Genomic DNA, 18,013 nt, shown 5'->3' with positions numbered 1-18,013 from the left:
GAGTCTCAGTGTCTCAGTGTCTCAGTCTCTCAGTCTCTCAGTCTCTCAGTGTCTCAGTGTTTCAGTCTCTCAGTCTCTCAGTCTCTCAGTGTCTCAGTGTCTCAGTGTTTCAGTCTCTCAGTGTCTCAGTGACACTGTGTCCGACATTTGTGTCCGACATTTTCCGACAAATTGTGTCCGACAAATGTGTCCGACATTTTCATATGTGTTTTTTCGTATCCGTCATTTGGTGGCTCTGAATTGTCAAAGCACCATTTAAATGCTTGTTACGGATGTGGAAAACACAGAAAATCGAAAATCGACGTAAGGTTTTATTTATTTTTTAATGTGCGAAAATTTCGGACTCAGTGTGCCTTAACCCTTGACCGGACGCATGGCGTATCGAGTACTCTAGTTAGTAAACTAAACTGAACATTGACTAGCAAAATGTTGTAGCTTTATCTTAAGGGAAAATTCTACTTTTATATTATGGATAATTGACCTGGTAAAATTAAGATGTAATCTCCCCCCGGAACAAACACGCGCATTTTTTTATTTTTTTTAAATATTGATTTACATTAAGTAACAATTTTGCTTAAGTCTAAATAAAATATTTGGATTAAGTATATGGTGTTTATAATAAATACTTTTTACTTTGTATGAATGTTTTTGTCTTTGGGAAAATTATTATTTTGATTGAAATTAAATAAAAATTTCATCCATAAATATAATTTGAGAAAAACTAATACATTTAAAGTTGTACTAAAAAAAACAATTTTTTTTTATTGTAGTTGTCACTCACAATTGGAATCGCTGTTTATTGAAGCTGGTTTGAGAAGAATGTTTTTTGAGCTATGAAATCTTTTTCTTCTGTCATTGTAATGGGAAGATTCAGTGTTTGCTAAACTCTCAGTGACACCCGGGCTAATCTGGTCACTCTGCCCGACATGCTGTCTGCACTGTGTGTATAAAAGGCACGCTGAGAGGAACAGAGAGGAACAGTTTTTAGCTCTCACACACACACACACACACACACACACACACACACACAATTTGTGTGACACAAACACTCACTCACACTCACACACACACTCACTCACTTTCTCACACACACACACACGCACAAAAACACACACTTCTGTCCTCTTAACCTACACATCACACAAAACTTTCTGCATTTGTAAATAAAAAATAAAAACACATTTTATTATGTTTATGAATCAATTTTCCTTGTGAGGACCAGCAAAAAGTCCTTACATAGTACTAGGGATTCTCAAGTTTTACTATCCTTGTCCTCACAAGTATAGCTAAACATGCCCACTCTCACACACACAAACACACACATACACCCACACACACACTGACTGAATTACTCAAGACTGTTTACTATATAAGAGAATGATGTTCAGTGTAAGAGTATTCAGAGGTGTTAGCAAGTTCTTCTGATTGGATCTGGCGTCCGCAGGTCATCAGTGTTTCAGTCTCTCAGTCTCTCAGTGTCTCAGTGTCTCAGTGTCTCAGTGTCTCAGAGTCTCAGTGTCTCAGTGTCTCAGAGTCTCAGTGTTTCAGTCTCTCAGTGTCTCAGTGTCTCAGTGTCTCAGTGTCTCAGTCTCTCAGTGTCTCAGTGTCTCAGTGTCTCAGTGTCTCAGTGTCTCAGTGTCTCAGAGTCTCAGTGTCTCAGAGTCTCAGTGTTTCAGTCTCTCAGTGTCTCAGTGTCTCAGTGTCTCAGAGTCTCAGTGTCTCAGAGTCTCAGTCTCTCAGTGTCTCAGTGTCTCAGTCTCTCAGTGTCTCAGAGTCTCAGTGTTTCAGTCTCTCAGTGTCTCAGTGTTTCAGTCTCTCAGTGTCTCAGTGTCTCAGTGTCTCAGTGTCTCAGAGTCTCAGTGTCTCAGAGTCTCAGTCTCTCAGTGTTTCAGTGTCTCAGAGTCTCAGTGTCTCAGTGTCTCAGTCTCTCAGTGTCTCGGTGTTTCAGTCTCTCAGTGTTTCAGTGTTTCAGTGTCTCAGTGTTTCAGTGTTTCAGTCTCTCAGTGTCTCAGTGTTTCAGTGTCTCAGTGTTTCAGTGTCTCAGTCTCTCAGTCTCTCAGTGTCTCGGTGTTTCAGTCTCTCAGTGTCTCAGTGTTTCAGTGTCTCAGTGTTTCAGTCTCTCAGTGTCTCAGTGTTTCAGTGTCTCAGTGTCTCAGTGTCTCAGTGTCTCAGTGTTTCAGTCTCTCAGTGTCTCAGTGTCTCAGTCTCTCAGTGTCTCAGTGTCTCAGTGTTTCAGTGTCTCAGTCTCTCAGTCTCTCAGTGTCTCAGTGTTTCAGTGTCTCAGTGTCTCAGTGTCTCAGTGTCTCAGTGTTTCAGTGTCTCAGTGTTTCAGTCTCTCAGTGTCTCAGTGTTTCAGTGTCTCAGTGTCTCAGTGTCTCAGTGTCTCAGTGTTTCAGTCTCTCAGTGTCTCAGTGTCTCAGTCTCTCAGTGTCTCAGTGTCTCAGTGTTTCAGTGTCTCAGTCTCTCAGTCTCTCAGTGTCTCAGTGTTTCAGTGTCTCAGTGTCTCAGTGTCTCAGTGTCTCAGTGTTTCAGTCTCTCAGTGTCTCAGTCTCTCAGTGTCTCAGTGTTTCAGTGTCTCAGTGTTTCAGTCTCTCAGTGTCTCAGTGTTTCAGTGTCTCAGTGTCTCAGTGTCTCAGTGTTTCAGTCTCTCAGTGTCTCAGTGTCTCAGTCTCTCGGTGTCTCGGTGTCTCAGTGTCTCAGTGTTTCAGTCTCTCAGTCTCTCAGTGTCTCAGTGTCTCAGTCTCTCAGTGTTTCCGTCTCTCAGTGTCTCAGTGTCTCAGTGTTTCAGTCTCTCAGTGTCTCAGTGTTTCAGTGTCTCAGTGTTTCAGTCTCTCAGTGTCTCAGTGTCTCAGTGTCTCAGTGTCTCAGTGTCTCATTGTCTCGGTGTCTCAGTGTCTCAGTGTTTCAGTGTCTCAGTGTTTCAGTGTCTCAGTGTCTCAGTGTCTCAGTCTCTCAGTCTCTCAGTGTCTCAGTGTTTCAGTGTCTCAGTGTTTCAGTGTCTCAGTCTCTCAGTCTCTCAGTGTCTCAGAGTCTCAGTGTCTCAGTGTTTCAGTCTCTCAGTGTTTCAGTCTCTCAGTGTCTCAGTGTCTCAGTGTCTCGGTGTCTCAGTGTCTCAGTGTCTCATTGTCTCGGTGTCTCAGTGTCTCAGTGTTTCAGTGTCTCAGTGTTTCAGTGTCTCAGTGTCTCAGTGTTTCAGTCTCTCAGTGTCTCAGTGTTTCAGTCTCTCAGTGTCTCAGTGTCTCAGTGTCTCGGTGTCTCAGTGTCTCAGTGTTTCAGTGTCTCAGTGTTTCAGTGTCTCAGTGTTTCAGTGTCTCAGTGTTTCAGTGTCTCAGTGTTTCAGTCTCTCAGTGTCTCAGTGTTTCAGTCTCTCAGTGTCTCAGTGTCTCAGTGTTTCAGTCTCTCAGTGTCTCAGTGTCTCAGTCTCTCAGTGTCTCAGTGTCTCAGTGTCTCAGTGTCTCAGTGTTTCAGTGTCTCAGTCTCTCAGTGTCTCAGTGTTTCAGTCTCTCAGTGTCTCAGTGTCTCAGTGTTTCAGTCTCTCAGTGTCTCAGTGTCTCAGTCTCTCAGTGTCTCAGTGTTTCAGTGTCTCATTGTCTCAGTCTCTCAGTGTCTCAGTGTCTCAGTGTTTCAGTGTCTCAGTGTCTCAGTGTTTCAGTCTCTCAGTGTCTCAGTGTTTCAGTGTCTCATTGTCTCGGTGTCTCAGTGTCTCAGTCTCTCAGTGTCTCAGTGTTTCAGTGTCTCAGTCTCTCAGTGTCTCAGTGTCTCAGTGTCTCAGTGTTTCGGTCTCTCTGTCTCTCGGTGTCTCAGTGTCTCAGTGTCTCAGTGTCTCAGTGTCTCAGTGTTTCGGTCTCTCTGTCTCTCGGTGTCTCAGTGTCTCAGTGTCTCTGTCTCTCGGTGTCTCAGTGTCTCAGTGTCTCAGTGTGTCTCAGTGTCTCAGTGTCTCAGTGTCTCAGTGTGTCTCAGTGTCTCAGTGTCTCAGTGTCTCAGTGTTTCAGTGTCTCAGTGTTTCGGTCTCTCTGTCTCTCAGTGTCTCAGTGTCTCAGTGTCTCAGTGTTTCAGTGTTTCAGTGTCTCAGTCTCTCAGTGTCTCAGTGTCTCAGTGTCTCAGTGTCTCAGTGTCTCAGTGTGTCTCAGTGTCTCAGTGTCTCAGTGTCTCAGTGTCTCAGTGTTTCAGTGTCTCAGTGTTTCGGTCTCTCTGTCTCTCAGTGTCTCAGTGTCTCAGTCTCTCAGTCTCTCTGTCTCTCAGTGTCTCAGTGTCTCAGTGTCTCAGTGTCTCAGTGTCTCAGTGTCTCAGTCTCTCAGTGTCTCAGTGTCTCAGTCTCTCAGTGTCTCAGTGTCTCAGTGTCTCAGTCTCTCAGTGTCTCAGTGTCTCAGTGTGTCTCAGTGTCTCAGTGTCTCAGTGTCTCAGTGTTTCGGTCTCTCTGTCTCTCGGTGTCTCAGTGTCTCAGTGTGTCTCAGTGTCTCAGTGTTTCAGTGTCTCAGTCTCTCAGTGTCTCAGTGTCTCAGTGTCTCAGTCTCTCAGTGTCTCAGTGTCTCAGTCTCTCAGTGTCTCAGTGTCTCAGTCTCTCAGTCTCTCAGTGTCTCAGTGTCTCAGTCTCTCAGTCTCTCAGTGTCTCAGTGCCTCAGTGTCTCAGTCTCTCAGTGTCTCAGTCTCTCAGTGTCTCAGTGTTTCAGTCTCTCGGTGTCTCGGTGTCTCAGTCTCTCAGTGTCTCAGTCTCTCAGTGTCTCGGTGTCTCAGTCTCTCAGTGTCTCAGTGTCTCAGTGTTTCAGTCTCTCAGTCTCTCAGTCTCTCAGTGTCTCAGTGTCTCAGTGTCTCAGTCTCTCAGTCTCTCAGTGTCTCAGTGTCTCAGTGTCTCGGTGTCTCGGTGTCTCGGTGTTTCGGTGTCTCGGTGTCTCGGTGTCTCAGTGTCTCAGTGTCTCAGTCTCTCAGTGTCTCAGTGTCTCAGTGTTTCAGTGTCTCAGTGTCTCAGTGTCTCAGTGTCTCAGTGTTTCAGTCTCTCAGTGTCTCGGTGTCTCGGTGTCTCGGTGTCTCAGTGTCTCAGTCTCTCAGTGTCTCGGTGTCTCAGTCTCTCAGTGTCTCAGTGTCTCAGTGTCTCAGTCTCTCAGTGTCTCAGTGTCTCAGTGTTTCAGTGTCTCAGTCTCTCAGTGTTTCAGTGTTTCAGTGTTTCAGTGTCTCAGTGTCTCAGTGTCTCAGTGTCTCAGTGTTTCAGTGTCTCAGTGTCTCAGTGTTTCAGTGTCTCAGTGTCTCAGTGTCTCAGTGTCTCAGTGTTTCAGTCTCTCAGTGTCTCAGTGTCTCAGTGTCTCATTGTCTCGGTGTCTCAGTGTCTCAGTGTCTCAGTGGTTCAGTCTCTCAGTGTCTCAGTGTCTCAGTGTCTCAGTGTTTCAGTCTCTCAGTGTCTCAGTGTCTCAGTGTCTCAGTGTTTCAGTGTTTCAGTGTCTCAGTGTCTCAGTGTCTCAGTGTCTCAGTGTCTCAGTGTTTCAGTGTCTCAGTGTCTCAGTGTCTCAGTGTCTCAGTGTTTCAGTCTCTCAGTGTCTCAGTGTCTCAGTGTCTCATTGTCTCGGTGTCTCAGTGTCTCAGTGTCTCAGTGTCTCAGTGGTTCAGTCTCTCAGTGTCTCAGTGTCTCAGTGTCTCAGTGTTTCAGTCTCTCAGTGTCTCAGTGTCTCAGTGTTTCAGTGTTTCAGTGTCTCAGTGTCTCAGTGTCTCAGTGTCTCAGTGTTTCAGTGTTTCAGTCTCTCAGTGTCTCAGTGTCTCAGTGTCTCATTGTCTCGGTGTCTCGGTGTCTCAGTGTCTCAGTGTCTCAGTGTTTCAGTGTTTCAGTCTCTCATTGTCTCAGTGTCTCAGTGTCTCATTGTCTCGGTGTCTCAGTGTCTCAGTGTTTCAGTCTCTCAGTGTCTCAGTGTCTCAGTGTCTCAGTGTCTCGGTGTCTCAGTGTCTCAGTGTTTCAGTGTCTCAGTGTGTTTCGCAAGTGTTTGGCCTCCCATACCTCTGAGCCTCATCATCTCTGCCCATTTTAATGGCAACCACGTGCATCACATTCAGCAGGGAAGTAAAAGGCTTTTCCAGCTTTATCTTGGACTCTGTTGCTGTTTCCAGTAGCCGTACCAGCACTGGTTATGTGTGTGATTTCTTTAGGACTATCATTGACGTCTGTGTAATTTAGAGGAAGCTCACTTGCATCAGACGTTTCTTACATCGAACCAGTATCATGTTAAGAGTATGTCAACACTTTTGGATAATGATATACTATTTGTAGATTGTGGTGGCAGATCTTTAAATCATTACACTACAGTTTTGTTATGCTGTGTATGTTAAACTAAGTCATTTGGCCATTTATTAAATATATCATGAAGCTTACTAAGGGCGTTTATATGCTGCACTGTATAAAATTATATGATCAATAAGTTATGACAACGTGTTTTTACATTGCTTTAACTCAGCAAAATAAGTTAAGCAATTTTAACTTTTTTTATACGTTATACAAGATTCAACTCATTTTTTTAAAAGGCAGTTTAATGTAATTTAAGTTGATATGACTTAAACATCCAAGTTGATTGTGCTTAAAAATTTAAGGAAGCAACTTTATTTTACATAGGATAGCCTACTTCTAAAACCTGACCAAATGATTGAACTGGAGGACAAAGTGTTTTGATTGTGATTATCTGTGAAACAAGAACTCAAAGGAGATTTTGCACGACTGTGGTGTAAACTAGAAAATACTGGCAATAGCTAAATATAAGGAGATGAGACTTTCCTTTGTGAAAAAGAAGTGTGCTTTATTGTCTTCTGTTTGTACTTCAAATCTTTAAAAAGATACTGTATAATCATAATAATGAAATAAAAGGCCACTTAATTGTACTTAAAGAGATACTTTCATGACTGCTTCTTAACGCACTTAAGTACACTTTTAAACAGTGCACTTTGTGATTAAAAGTTTTACTTCAAAGTATATTTTAAATCATTATATTTGATCTTTTCAGTTTCAGTAGAAATTACATTATAATTTAGCTTTCCATAAATGTTTGTCAGTACAGTCGGCAGTACACTTAAATCCTATTTCAAAGATATAGAAGTAATTATGAAATGACGTAAAGATGTATACTTAAGTCCCACTCAAGTGCATGGATCAAAAACACTCTAAAGTTGCATTAAATATATATTTAAACTATAATACATTTTTATTTAATTGCAATTAAGTGTTCATGCTTAAGCATAATCTTTCTGCAATAACTACTAATTTTAAAAGTATGCAAAAGTACTTGTTTTTCACAATGTTGGTATGTCCCGCTCCAGGAAGTTTTTAATTAATAATTATGTTTTGTTAGGAGATATATGTCAGGAAACAGGAAAGAAAACAGTATTTGTCAAACCCTCTTACTTCAAATTAAGGAAACGTATTTTAGCACTACTGTAATCATGTTATCCGCTTATACTTTTGAATAGATTTCACTGATTACTGAAGACATCAGCGCATGCAACGCGCTTTTTTCAGCCCCTCACTGACACGTGGAGCCAAACAGAGGATCATTTATTAACCAGACGCAACACACAGTCTCATGGGACACACTGATCAATAGTGCTTTACCTGCAGGACACACAGCTTTCAGCAGAAGTGCTCTGATCTAATGACAGATCAATGTGAGCCAGTGTTACAGGAAATAACCTGAACACATGACCGGTGTCCACATGCACCCGGATTTTTATAATCATAATGTATATAAATATAATATATATATATATAATCCCATTGTGTTGTACCATGAACTTTGGATACAATTATGCATGGTTAAATGCAGAATAAATAATATTAAAAGTTTTGTTACTCTACAGCTATTACACATTATATTAGATTTGCTTACACTTTATTTTAAAATGTCATTGTTACAGTAATTATATATTTAAGTACTGAGTAATATTAACTACATGTACTTACTATAGGGTTAGGGTAGGATTAGGGTTTGGTTGAGGGTTAGTCGCATGTAATAATGCATAATTTACTGTTATGGTAACATATGTAACAAGGACATTTATTTAAAATAAAGTGTTACCTTGGATGTTTCCTAGGATATTTCTGTACAGTGCACTCCTGTTGAGGATATTGTAGTTACCGAGTCGGCACTATTTCTGTCCGGGGAAAGAGCCACTAGGAAACGGTTCGACTGGTGAATTATGGTCCTGAGAGGCGGTATTTAAATTAGCCCTGCAGCGGTTCCTCTTTCAGGAGCTGAGAATAGATGAAGGTTTATGACCTCCCCTGAACTTAAGGTCATCACTCTGAAAATATGAGCAACAAAACATCTTTTTCAGCATTTCAAGGCCAGATCAAGTAGAGATGCACTCTTAAAAATCGGTTCTTTATTGGCATTTATCGTTCCATAAAGAACCTTTAACACTGAGTCTTTCAATTCCACAAAAGGTTCTTTACAATAACAAGCTTCTTTACACTCTTCAAAATAAAGTTTCCAAAAAGAGGGTTTTCACAGCGATGCCATAGAAGAACCATTTTTGGTTCCCCAAAGAACCTTATCAGGTCTTAAAATAACCTTAAAGAACCTTTGTCCATTTAAAAGTCTCCATAGATGTTAAAGTTTCTTCATGAAACCACTGATGCTAATAAACACCTTTTATTTTGAATAGTGTATAGTGGGAAAAGGTTCTTTATTTAAATCTTCACACTTTTTTAGAACTGATCACTGACGGGTTCTTTGTGGAACCAAAATGGTTATTTTATGCCATTGCTGTGAAAACCCCCTTCATTTTGAAGAGTTATGCATGTTTAATGTTCTTCATGGAACCATAGATGACAATAATTATTAATTTACTCATTTCTTAAAGAGTTTATCTATCCCTTATCCAAAGAGAACCGGGATACGAAGATGTTTACCCCAGTAGCATTCTTTGCATTCTTGTTAAGAAGAACCTTTATTTTTAAGTGTATAGTTAAATACAGTTATTAAAATTTCACACTTTGAAAATGGTTCTTTTAAGAGCTGGGGCCGGGTTCACAAAGCTATTTTAGACCGGCCTATAGTGTTAGACAAGTCTAAAATTTGCTCAGAGACTAGTCTAATGCAAGTTAGACTGTTTCACAAAAATAAAGACTGACTTAATTTAGACCAAAAAAATTAGACACCTTAGGCTAACTTAGGTCTAAGACTCTGTTACCGTGGCAACCAGCAGTAACAATCAGTTACACTACAAACAGCCGAAAGAAAAGGGAAAATGGCTCATAATTTGTGGTTTGCTGACGGCGTTATGGAGAGAGCTGTGAGAAGAAGGGAAAGGGTTTTTAGGGACAGTAACCAGTAACCTAATGTTACTTGCTTTAAGTTTCTCTTGGGGTCCTCCTCCCGTTTTTGGATATTTCCTCTTAAATATTTCTTTTTTGGTATCTTGTAACCATGTTTTTGTATCTTTTCTGTACGTCTTTAGCGCTCCGCTCAAAGGTCGGATTAACGCTGTTAACTGTCTGTGGCGAGCAGGACGAGGTCGAGGCGGGATGTTTTTTTATTTTGAAAAGTGTCTTATTTTACCCAGAATGCATTGCAGTGTAGTCCTACTTAAGATAGTCAGAGTCTTAAGTGCTTTGTGCAACGGTCTGATTTAGATGTCTATCTGAAGTCTGATTATCTACTATATCTAAGCCGTAGTCAAAGTCTATCTTTGTGAAACCGGCCCATGATCACTGAATAGTTCATTGGGGAAGCAAAAATGGTTCTTCAATGATAAAAAAAAACCTTTTATTTTTAATAGTTAAAATTGCACTTGTTTACTCTTTCCAGTGCCCCTTGATATATAACATGGCATTGATTATCATAGTCATATACAGTATGCTATTTCTGTAGTTGTCAAAGTTATTTTAAAGATCCTGGTCACTAAAACGGTCATTGCTACCATAAGGATCTATTTTCTAACCCTTAAAATATGATTTTATTGTCATAGCCCAATGATGATGGTTTCATTCAGTCATATTAAATAATATATTTATATACTATAATTGATATAGGCCTAATATATTAGCTTAGATTTTACCACATTCATTGTTTCCCAGAATAAACTGCTTGTTTTGAAAGTGAATCCACTGCTTATGGTTTTTGTCTTTTTCTTCTAGATGGACCTGAAGCTACTTTTCATATCAACATTATTAGGGATGATTTGTTGCGGCCGTGCACAGCAAGGTAATGTGAACTTTCAGACCACCGAAGCTTGAAATGCTGTACTGTAACTCTGTCCGACTCATCAGAACTAATAAGCGCTGGGTTTGTTTGGAGGTTGCACAGTTAAATACTGCTGTCATTACTCAGAGGTCGCCTCGCCCAGCGTTATCCTCATGGAAAACAGTAGTCGTCTCTGGCTCCGGTTACTGTACGCCAGAGCCATGTGAATGAATCGACTCTCGCTCTGTCTCTTGTGTTCTGCAGAGGGCAACGAGTGCATCAAAGCCAACGCGTTATCCTGCGGCGAGTGCATACAAGTGGGGGCTAAATGTGGATGGTGCACTGATACCGTGAGTAGCGTTAAAGGGCCACGCGCCTTCTTCACTTTAACTCTTTATTGCTGAAACAAACACATTTATTGCCCTGATGTACTCTTTGTGCAGCATCACACTCATAATCACAGCTGCACTGATATTCAGACCAACAGCTGGATTATGATATTGCCTTTATACTTCAGTTTTCTGGGCCAGACAGATACGAGTCTGACTCAAACTTAGTCATTTGATATTAATAGTTATGGCAGATTTGCCAGGAACAGTAATGGCGGATGAGTGTTGCCATTCCATTCATGTTTGGCAATCTCGTTCCTCATGGAAAGATCGTGGTGATGCTTGAGTTTGTGCTTATATCAGTCCTTATAAGGAGTTTCAGGCATCAATGATAATAACAAAAGATTATGGAATCATTAAATCCACAAACAGGCACTGCAGGGGACAGTGATGATATCTTATTAATTACTAAAAAGTGTATTTTGTAACACAACATTTGTTTCTTTTGTTTAGATTAATTAACTTCAAAATGATTTTCTTTTCTAAAATGTTCTATTTATTATATGATTTTTTATATTTTTAGTAGTACTGTATGCTTCATTAAATGTTTTGTATGAGAAACGTTCACTAGCATTAAAAAGTTTGTTGTTTTTTTAAAGAAATATTCATTCATTACATTGATTAAAAAATGTCAGTAATTTACATAATAAATGCTGTTCTTTTGAACTTTCTATTCATCAAAGAATAAATCAAATGTATGATGGTTTCCACACAAATATGAAGCTGTTTCCAACACTGATAATAATCATAAATGTTTCTTGAGCATCAGCTCCTCATATTAGAGTGATTTCTGGAGGATCATGTGACACTGAAGACTGGAGTAATGATGCTGGAAATTCAGCTTTGATCACAGGAATAAATTACACTTTACTATATATTCACATAGAACAAATTATAATAATATTTCACTGTTTAACTGTATTTTTGATCAAATAAATGCAGCCTTGTTGAGCAGAAGAGACTTCTTTCAAACACATTAAACAATCCTACCAACCCTAAACTTTTGAACAAATATAAATAATCTGACATGCTTAACACAATCCCAAATAACAGCCTGAATATTTTCTCCTCACGCAACAGGAGTTTCTGAAACAGGGAGAGCCGACGTCGGCGCGCTGCGATGAACTGGAGTCGCTCAAGAAAAGAGGCTGTTCGAACACCAAGATCGAAAACCCTCACGGCAGCCAGAAGATCCTGAAGAACAAAGCAGTGACCCACCGCAAGAAAGGAGCGGAGAAGCTTCGACCCGAGGATATCACACAGATCCAGCCTCAGAAACTCAGCCTCAAACTCAGATCTGGTGCCTGATCTCTTACAACCGTTGGGTTTATTGATCTGCGCAAGTAACTGTGGGAATACATACGAACACATTTTGTTTTGTGAACGAATTGTTATTTCTGTAGGGGAACCTCAAAATATCAAGCTGAAGTTCAAGAGGGCTGAAGACTATCCCATAGACCTGTACTACCTGATGGACTTGTCCTACTCCATGAAGGACGACCTGGAGAACGTCAAGAATCTCGGGACTAGTTTGATGAAGGAAATGTCCAAGATCACCTCAGATTTCAGGATAGGTGAGAGTCTTATAAAACCATGCTGTGAAACTAAACTCTTGTAGTTTAGCTTTAAAGCCTTGGTTCTATACCAGTTTTAACCCTGTAAAGCTTGACGTAATAACGGTCATACATTGAAAAATAAAGTAAAATGTGATTTTCTGGTACTGGGGTGTGTTTCCCGTACAGCGCTGTAACTCGCCGCTTCACTGTCACAGTACGATACATCGGTGAAGACATCATCTAGCTATCCCACGACTGTTTTCCGAAACCATATTGTCGCAAAGTGGTCGGTTCAACCACGTTGGTTAATGATGTCACGCAGTTATTGGAGTAATAACTTCTTTTAATGAAACTGTTTGAGATCGAATTAACGCTAGATGTTTTGATACCAATTACAGACATGACATCTGAGGACTATTTCAAATTTTTCTGTTATTTTGCTTTATTTCCAGATTCAATCAGACTCCTACGCACTAGAGCTCGTTCACACATGCGCACTCTTCAAAAACGATGCTTTAAATCTCTTGACAAATTAAAAGATGTAAATGACATTTGTATGTATTCTAAATAAAAGACACGGATTGCACTGAATGTCAGCTTGCTGCTTATTTGCTCAAGATCAGGATTTATTGAGTCCACATGTCATGAAAACTAGAAACTGCTTCTAACCGCAGCTCGAGATCTGTCGCTCACACACACAACTCTGCGATGGTGTTTGCGAATGTTTGTTGGAACGATGGTTTCGGGAAACACGACTCGTTGAACTGCTGATAACGACAGAACTTACGACCATAGTTGGCTAACGACAGGGCTCGACATAAGCAATGGCCCGATGGCCCGGGGCCAGTAAAAGAGTTTGTCGGGCTAGTTGATTGGCCAGTCACTGGCCCGCGCGGGCCAGTGAATGGCCATCAGCAAAACAAACAGCAAACGTCATGATACACAGTGGCGCGAAGAGTGTCAATGTTACTTCAGGTTATTTATAACGTGTTAAAATGTCGAAGAACTACGAGGCTGATACGAGAAAGAGGACATTCCTAGTAGGGCTGGGCAGTAGGCCATATATCGAGTTTGTACAATATATCGATTTTTTTAAACGATATGGAATGAGGCAATACCGTTTATCGATACAGTAGTTTGATACGAGCACATCTGAAAAATATAGCGGAGGAAGCAGTGTGATCCTGCAGTGAAAGAACATAGTACAATTGTCCTAAACATGACACAAGCTAGTATTAAGCGCTTCAAAATAACTAGTAAGATATAGTTAACAAGTTTAAAGCAGCCCTGTCAGATGCTCTGACAGATACTGTTGCTGACTGACAGATAAATACTTGCGCTGTTTAATGCGTTTGAGATGTGGTGCTTTCCTCAGTGCTTAACTTACATTTCACGGGTATATTCTCCATCTGTAAATGTTAGAAAGTCAAACAAATATGTCCATTTCACTGTCAGGAGAGGACGAGCTTCTGCAAGTGAATCTCCGCTAAAATTCAAGCTTCCGTTAATGAGCGCCGCCGCGAGCACGCGCGCCTCTAACAGACGAGCACAATAAAGAGTAGCGCAAAAAATTCTGACTAAAATATACATGTTGCTAAAATATTTGTTGTTGGAGACAATAAATGTGCCATATGTGGAATTTTAAACCTACAAGTATATTTTTTATGAAAGTGACCATTATAATGGGGTAATCAAATGCAGGCTAAAATAATTAGTGTTTGCTTTTGTTTTTAGTTTAGCCTTTAGTCATTTTAAAAACAAAGTTTTTAGATTGTAATGTTACAATTTTAGAATGTAATGTGATTTGAACCACCTTTTTGCACATAATATAGCCTATTGCATAGCCTACATTACATTCCCTACACTGTAAACCCTAATGCTCAAAATGATTAATTGGTTTGAGTAGGACAAACTTAAATTAAACAAATTAGTTCAGTCAAATTAACTTTTATGAGTATTTAGCACTTTCTTTTTCTTTCAAGTTCACTGAACTCATATATTTTAAGTAAACTGAACTGTTTCATTGTTTTGAGTTTTATGAAATTATTTATTTTAATTTAGACGAACTTAAGTTTAACTCAAACAGCTGGGATGTCTATTTCCCAGCATGCTTTGCCGATGGCACTCGAAAGGGAGAGTAAATGCTAAAATTAAGTGTAATATAATGTTTTTTGTATGTAAGATTAATGTTATGTGTGAGATTTAGTAGTGATTCATGTTTTGTTATGCTAATTTAGAAGAATTTCTGTTAATGTTGGCTTTAGGATAGTTACCATCATGGTGACAAGTGGTGCATGCAGCTTGATTTGAGAGCAAATAATCCATTTATATTGCTGTGCTCATACAGCAAGTGGTTCTGTATAACATAGCTAATATGTTAGCATTTACTATTTTAGCAGATTAGCTTTTTAAAGCTAACTAAGTTCATACTAATAAAAGTATTTTGAATTCTGCCAACTTATTTGGGTTTACAGTGTACTTCATAGATTTAAGTTATATTAACTGAATGGAATTAGTACTATTAACTTTATTTACCCAAGTTATCTTAACAATAAGTTATTGAGTTACTTGAACACAAATCAAATATTTTTTTAAGCTTAAATTGTTTGAGTTAATAAACTTAAATGATTTAAGGCAATCGGTTTCCTCAAACGGTTTGAGTTGAACTAACTCATCAGGTTTTACAGTGTATATTTGTTTCCATATCCTTCAATTTCAACATTGTTTTGTTCTTCCTCTTTTTTTTCATTGACAGCTTTTTTTAGGTCATAAATGTTAAACGAATGACAAAAATAATCAGGCAAACTAATATACTTTTGTTTAATTTCACCATTTTGAAGTGAAAATAGGCCTATGTAACGTTACTCATCACTCATGTAATGTAATAATTAGTTTACTGTCATTGTGAGGGGACAAGAAAAATTAATTCTAATGTATACAATAAATACAGTTTAATGGAAAAGTGCTTTTCCTTATATTTCTTTCAGGGCCAGTAAAAATAAAGAAGGGGCCAGCAAAACTCTGATCTACTGGCCCTGGGGGCCAGTGGAGATTTTTTTTTATGTTGAGCCCTGCTAACGATGCTTTCGGGAAACACACCCCAGGATGAGAGCTTATTACTTACGAAACCGATCTTTTACCGATTTTTGCTGATTATTTTATTTCAGTTTACGAAAATGTTTTTTGACCAATAGTTTTTTGACCAAAAGTCTTGGTTTCAGTTTTACGAAAATCACCTTGTTCCGGACAGGTTTCGGCTCTTTCGTGGAGAAGACGGTGATGCCGTACATCAGCACGACTCCAGCCAAGCTCCTGAACCCCTGCACTGGGGACCAGAACTGCACCAGTCCCTTCAGCTACAAGAACGTGCTGAAACTCACCAGCAACGGCCAGCAGTTCAACAGTCTGGTGGGGAAACAGCAGATATCTGGAAACCTCGACTCTCCCGAGGGAGGGTTTGATGCCATCATGCAGGTTGCCGTCTGTGGAGTGAGTATTAAACAGCTGGAGGACGGTTTGCTCTGTTTGGATGCACGATATATCGGCCACCATATCGGTGTCGTATCGATTCATTTTTAATGTTATCGCTATCGGCCTGATAAGAAAATTTGGCCGATATATTAAAGCCAATAAATAAGGCATTATTTCCTTTAGAAATCGACCGATATTGATTTTTTTATAATCGATACCGATCATTTGCATGTTTATGTGCCTGATAACCGATATACAGAACCGATATTTATTGTTTTATTCCTGTTTTTGACAATTATAACAACACCACTGTACTTATTTAACACTTACTCCTTGCAGACACAAAAACAAAACACACTTCACACACACAGAGAGAAAATCAAATTCAGCGCTTTTATTTCCGACATGCACTCATTCTTGTTTCATATAATTCTACGTCTTTATTGGGACAGGACTTGATGGATTACGTGACTCCGTGAGTTCATCTCTATTTTTTACTATATATATCAAGCATTTATGTAACATATCTCATTTGTGCTTTAAGTGAAACAAGCAAGTCTGACATAGGCTACATGAAATTATAATGAGAACATCATTATAATAGTGTGCTTGGGACATGGCTGTTAAAGGGATAGTTCACCAAAAAATTTAAATTCGCCCATGATTTACTCACCCTCAAGTCATCCTAGGTGTGTATATGACACTCTTCTTTCAAACGAATACAATCAGTTATATTAAAAAATGTCCTGGCTCCTCCAAGCTTTATAATGGGAGTGAATGGGTGTTTCTGTTTTGAAGTCCATAAAAGTGCATCTATCCATCATAAAAGTGCATCTATCCATCATAAAAGTGCATCTATCCATCATAAAAGTGCATCTATCCATCATAAAAGTGCATCTGTCCATCATAAAAGTGCATCTGTCCATCATAAAAGTGCATCTATCCATCATAAAAGTACATCTATCCGTGATCAAAGTGCATCTATCCGTGATCAAAGTGCATCTGTCCATCATAAAAGTGCATCTGTCCATCATAAAAGTGCATCCATCCATGATCAAAGTGCATCTGTCCATCATAAAAGTGCATCTGTCCATCATAAAAGTGCATCTATCCATCATAAAAGTGCATCCATCCATCATAAAAGTGCATTCATCCATCATAAAAGTGCATCTATCCATCATAAAAGTGCATCTGTCCATCATAAAAGTGCATCTGTCCATCATAAAAGTGCATCTATCCATCATAAAAGTGCATCTATCCATCATAAAAGTGCATCTGTCCATCATAAAAGTGCATCTATCCATCATAAAAGTGCATCTATCCATCATAAAAGTGCATCTATCCATCATAAAAGTGCATCTATCCATCATAAAAGTGCATCTATCCATCATAAAAGTGCATCCATCCATCATAAAAGTGCATCCATCCATCATAAAAGTGCATCTATCCATCATAAAAGTGCATCTATCCATCATAAAAGTGCATCTATCCATCATAAAAGTGCATCTATCCATCATAAAAGTGCATCCATCCATCATAAAAGTGCATCCATCCATCATAAAAGTGCATCTATCCATCATAAAAGTGCATCTATCCATCATAAAAGTGCATCTGTCCATCATAAAAGTGCATCTATCCATCATAAAAGTGCATCTATCCATCATAAAAGTGCATCTATCCATCATAAAAGTGCATCTATCCATCATAAAAGTGCATCTATCCATCATAAAAGTGCATCTATCCATCATAAAAGTGCATCCATCCATCATAAAAGTGCATCCATCCATCATAAAAGTGCATCTATCCATCATAAAAGTGCATCTATCCATCATAAAAGTGCATCTATCCATCATAAAAGTGCATCTATCCATCATAAAAGTGCATCCATCCATCATAAAAGTGCATCCATCCATCATAAAAGTGCATTCATCCATCATAAAAGTGCATCTATCCATCATAAAAGTGCATCTATCCATCATAAAAGTGCATCTATCCATCATAAAAGTGCATCTATCCATCATAAAAGTGCATCTATCCATCATAAAAGTGCATCTATCCATCATAAAAGTGCATTCATCCATCATAAAAGTGCATCTATCCATCATAAAAGTGCATCTATCCATCATAAAAGTGCATCTATCCATCATAAAAGTGCATCTATCCATCATAAAAGTGCATCTATCCATCATAAAAGTGCATCTGTCCATCATAAAAGTGCATCTGTTTGATAGATGCACTTTTATGATGGACAGATACACTTTTATGGACCTCAAAACAGAAACAGTCATTCACTCCCATTATAAAGCTTGGAAGAGCCAGGATATTTTTTAATATAACTCTGATTGTATTCGTCTGAAAGAAGAGTGTCATATACACCTAGGATGACTTCAGGGTGAGTAAATCATGGGCTAATTAAAATTTTTGGGTGAATTATCCCTTTAATGGT

The 18,013-nt window shown here is 39.2% G+C and overlaps 1 protein-coding gene across 2 annotated transcripts in view; it reads left to right on the top strand.

Annotated features, from left to right (window-relative positions):
* Positions 1 to 18,013, top strand: part of itgb1a (integrin, beta 1a) — a 54,771-nt gene that overhangs the window by 21,346 nt on the left and 15,412 nt on the right. For both annotated transcript variants that reach the window (XM_056237034.1, XM_056237033.1), the window contains exons 2-6: positions 10,106 to 10,172; positions 10,416 to 10,501; positions 11,621 to 11,840; positions 11,944 to 12,114; positions 15,347 to 15,585. In XM_056237034.1, coding sequence (XP_056093009.1) covers positions 10,106 to 10,172; positions 10,416 to 10,501; positions 11,621 to 11,840; positions 11,944 to 12,114; positions 15,347 to 15,585 — 783 coding nt within the window. The remainder of the gene's footprint in view (positions 1 to 10,105; positions 10,173 to 10,415; positions 10,502 to 11,620; positions 11,841 to 11,943; positions 12,115 to 15,346; positions 15,586 to 18,013) is intronic.

Source organism: Rhinichthys klamathensis, unplaced genomic scaffold, assembly GCF_029890125.1.
Source record: "Rhinichthys klamathensis goyatoka isolate OS25496 unplaced genomic scaffold, OSU_Roscu_1.1 h1tg000476l_1, whole genome shotgun sequence".
NCBI classification, from domain to species: domain Eukaryota; kingdom Metazoa; phylum Chordata; class Actinopteri; order Cypriniformes; family Leuciscidae; genus Rhinichthys; species Rhinichthys klamathensis.
The sequence above is the reverse complement of the archived record's forward strand: the minus strand, read 5'-3'. Positions and strand labels throughout refer to the sequence as shown.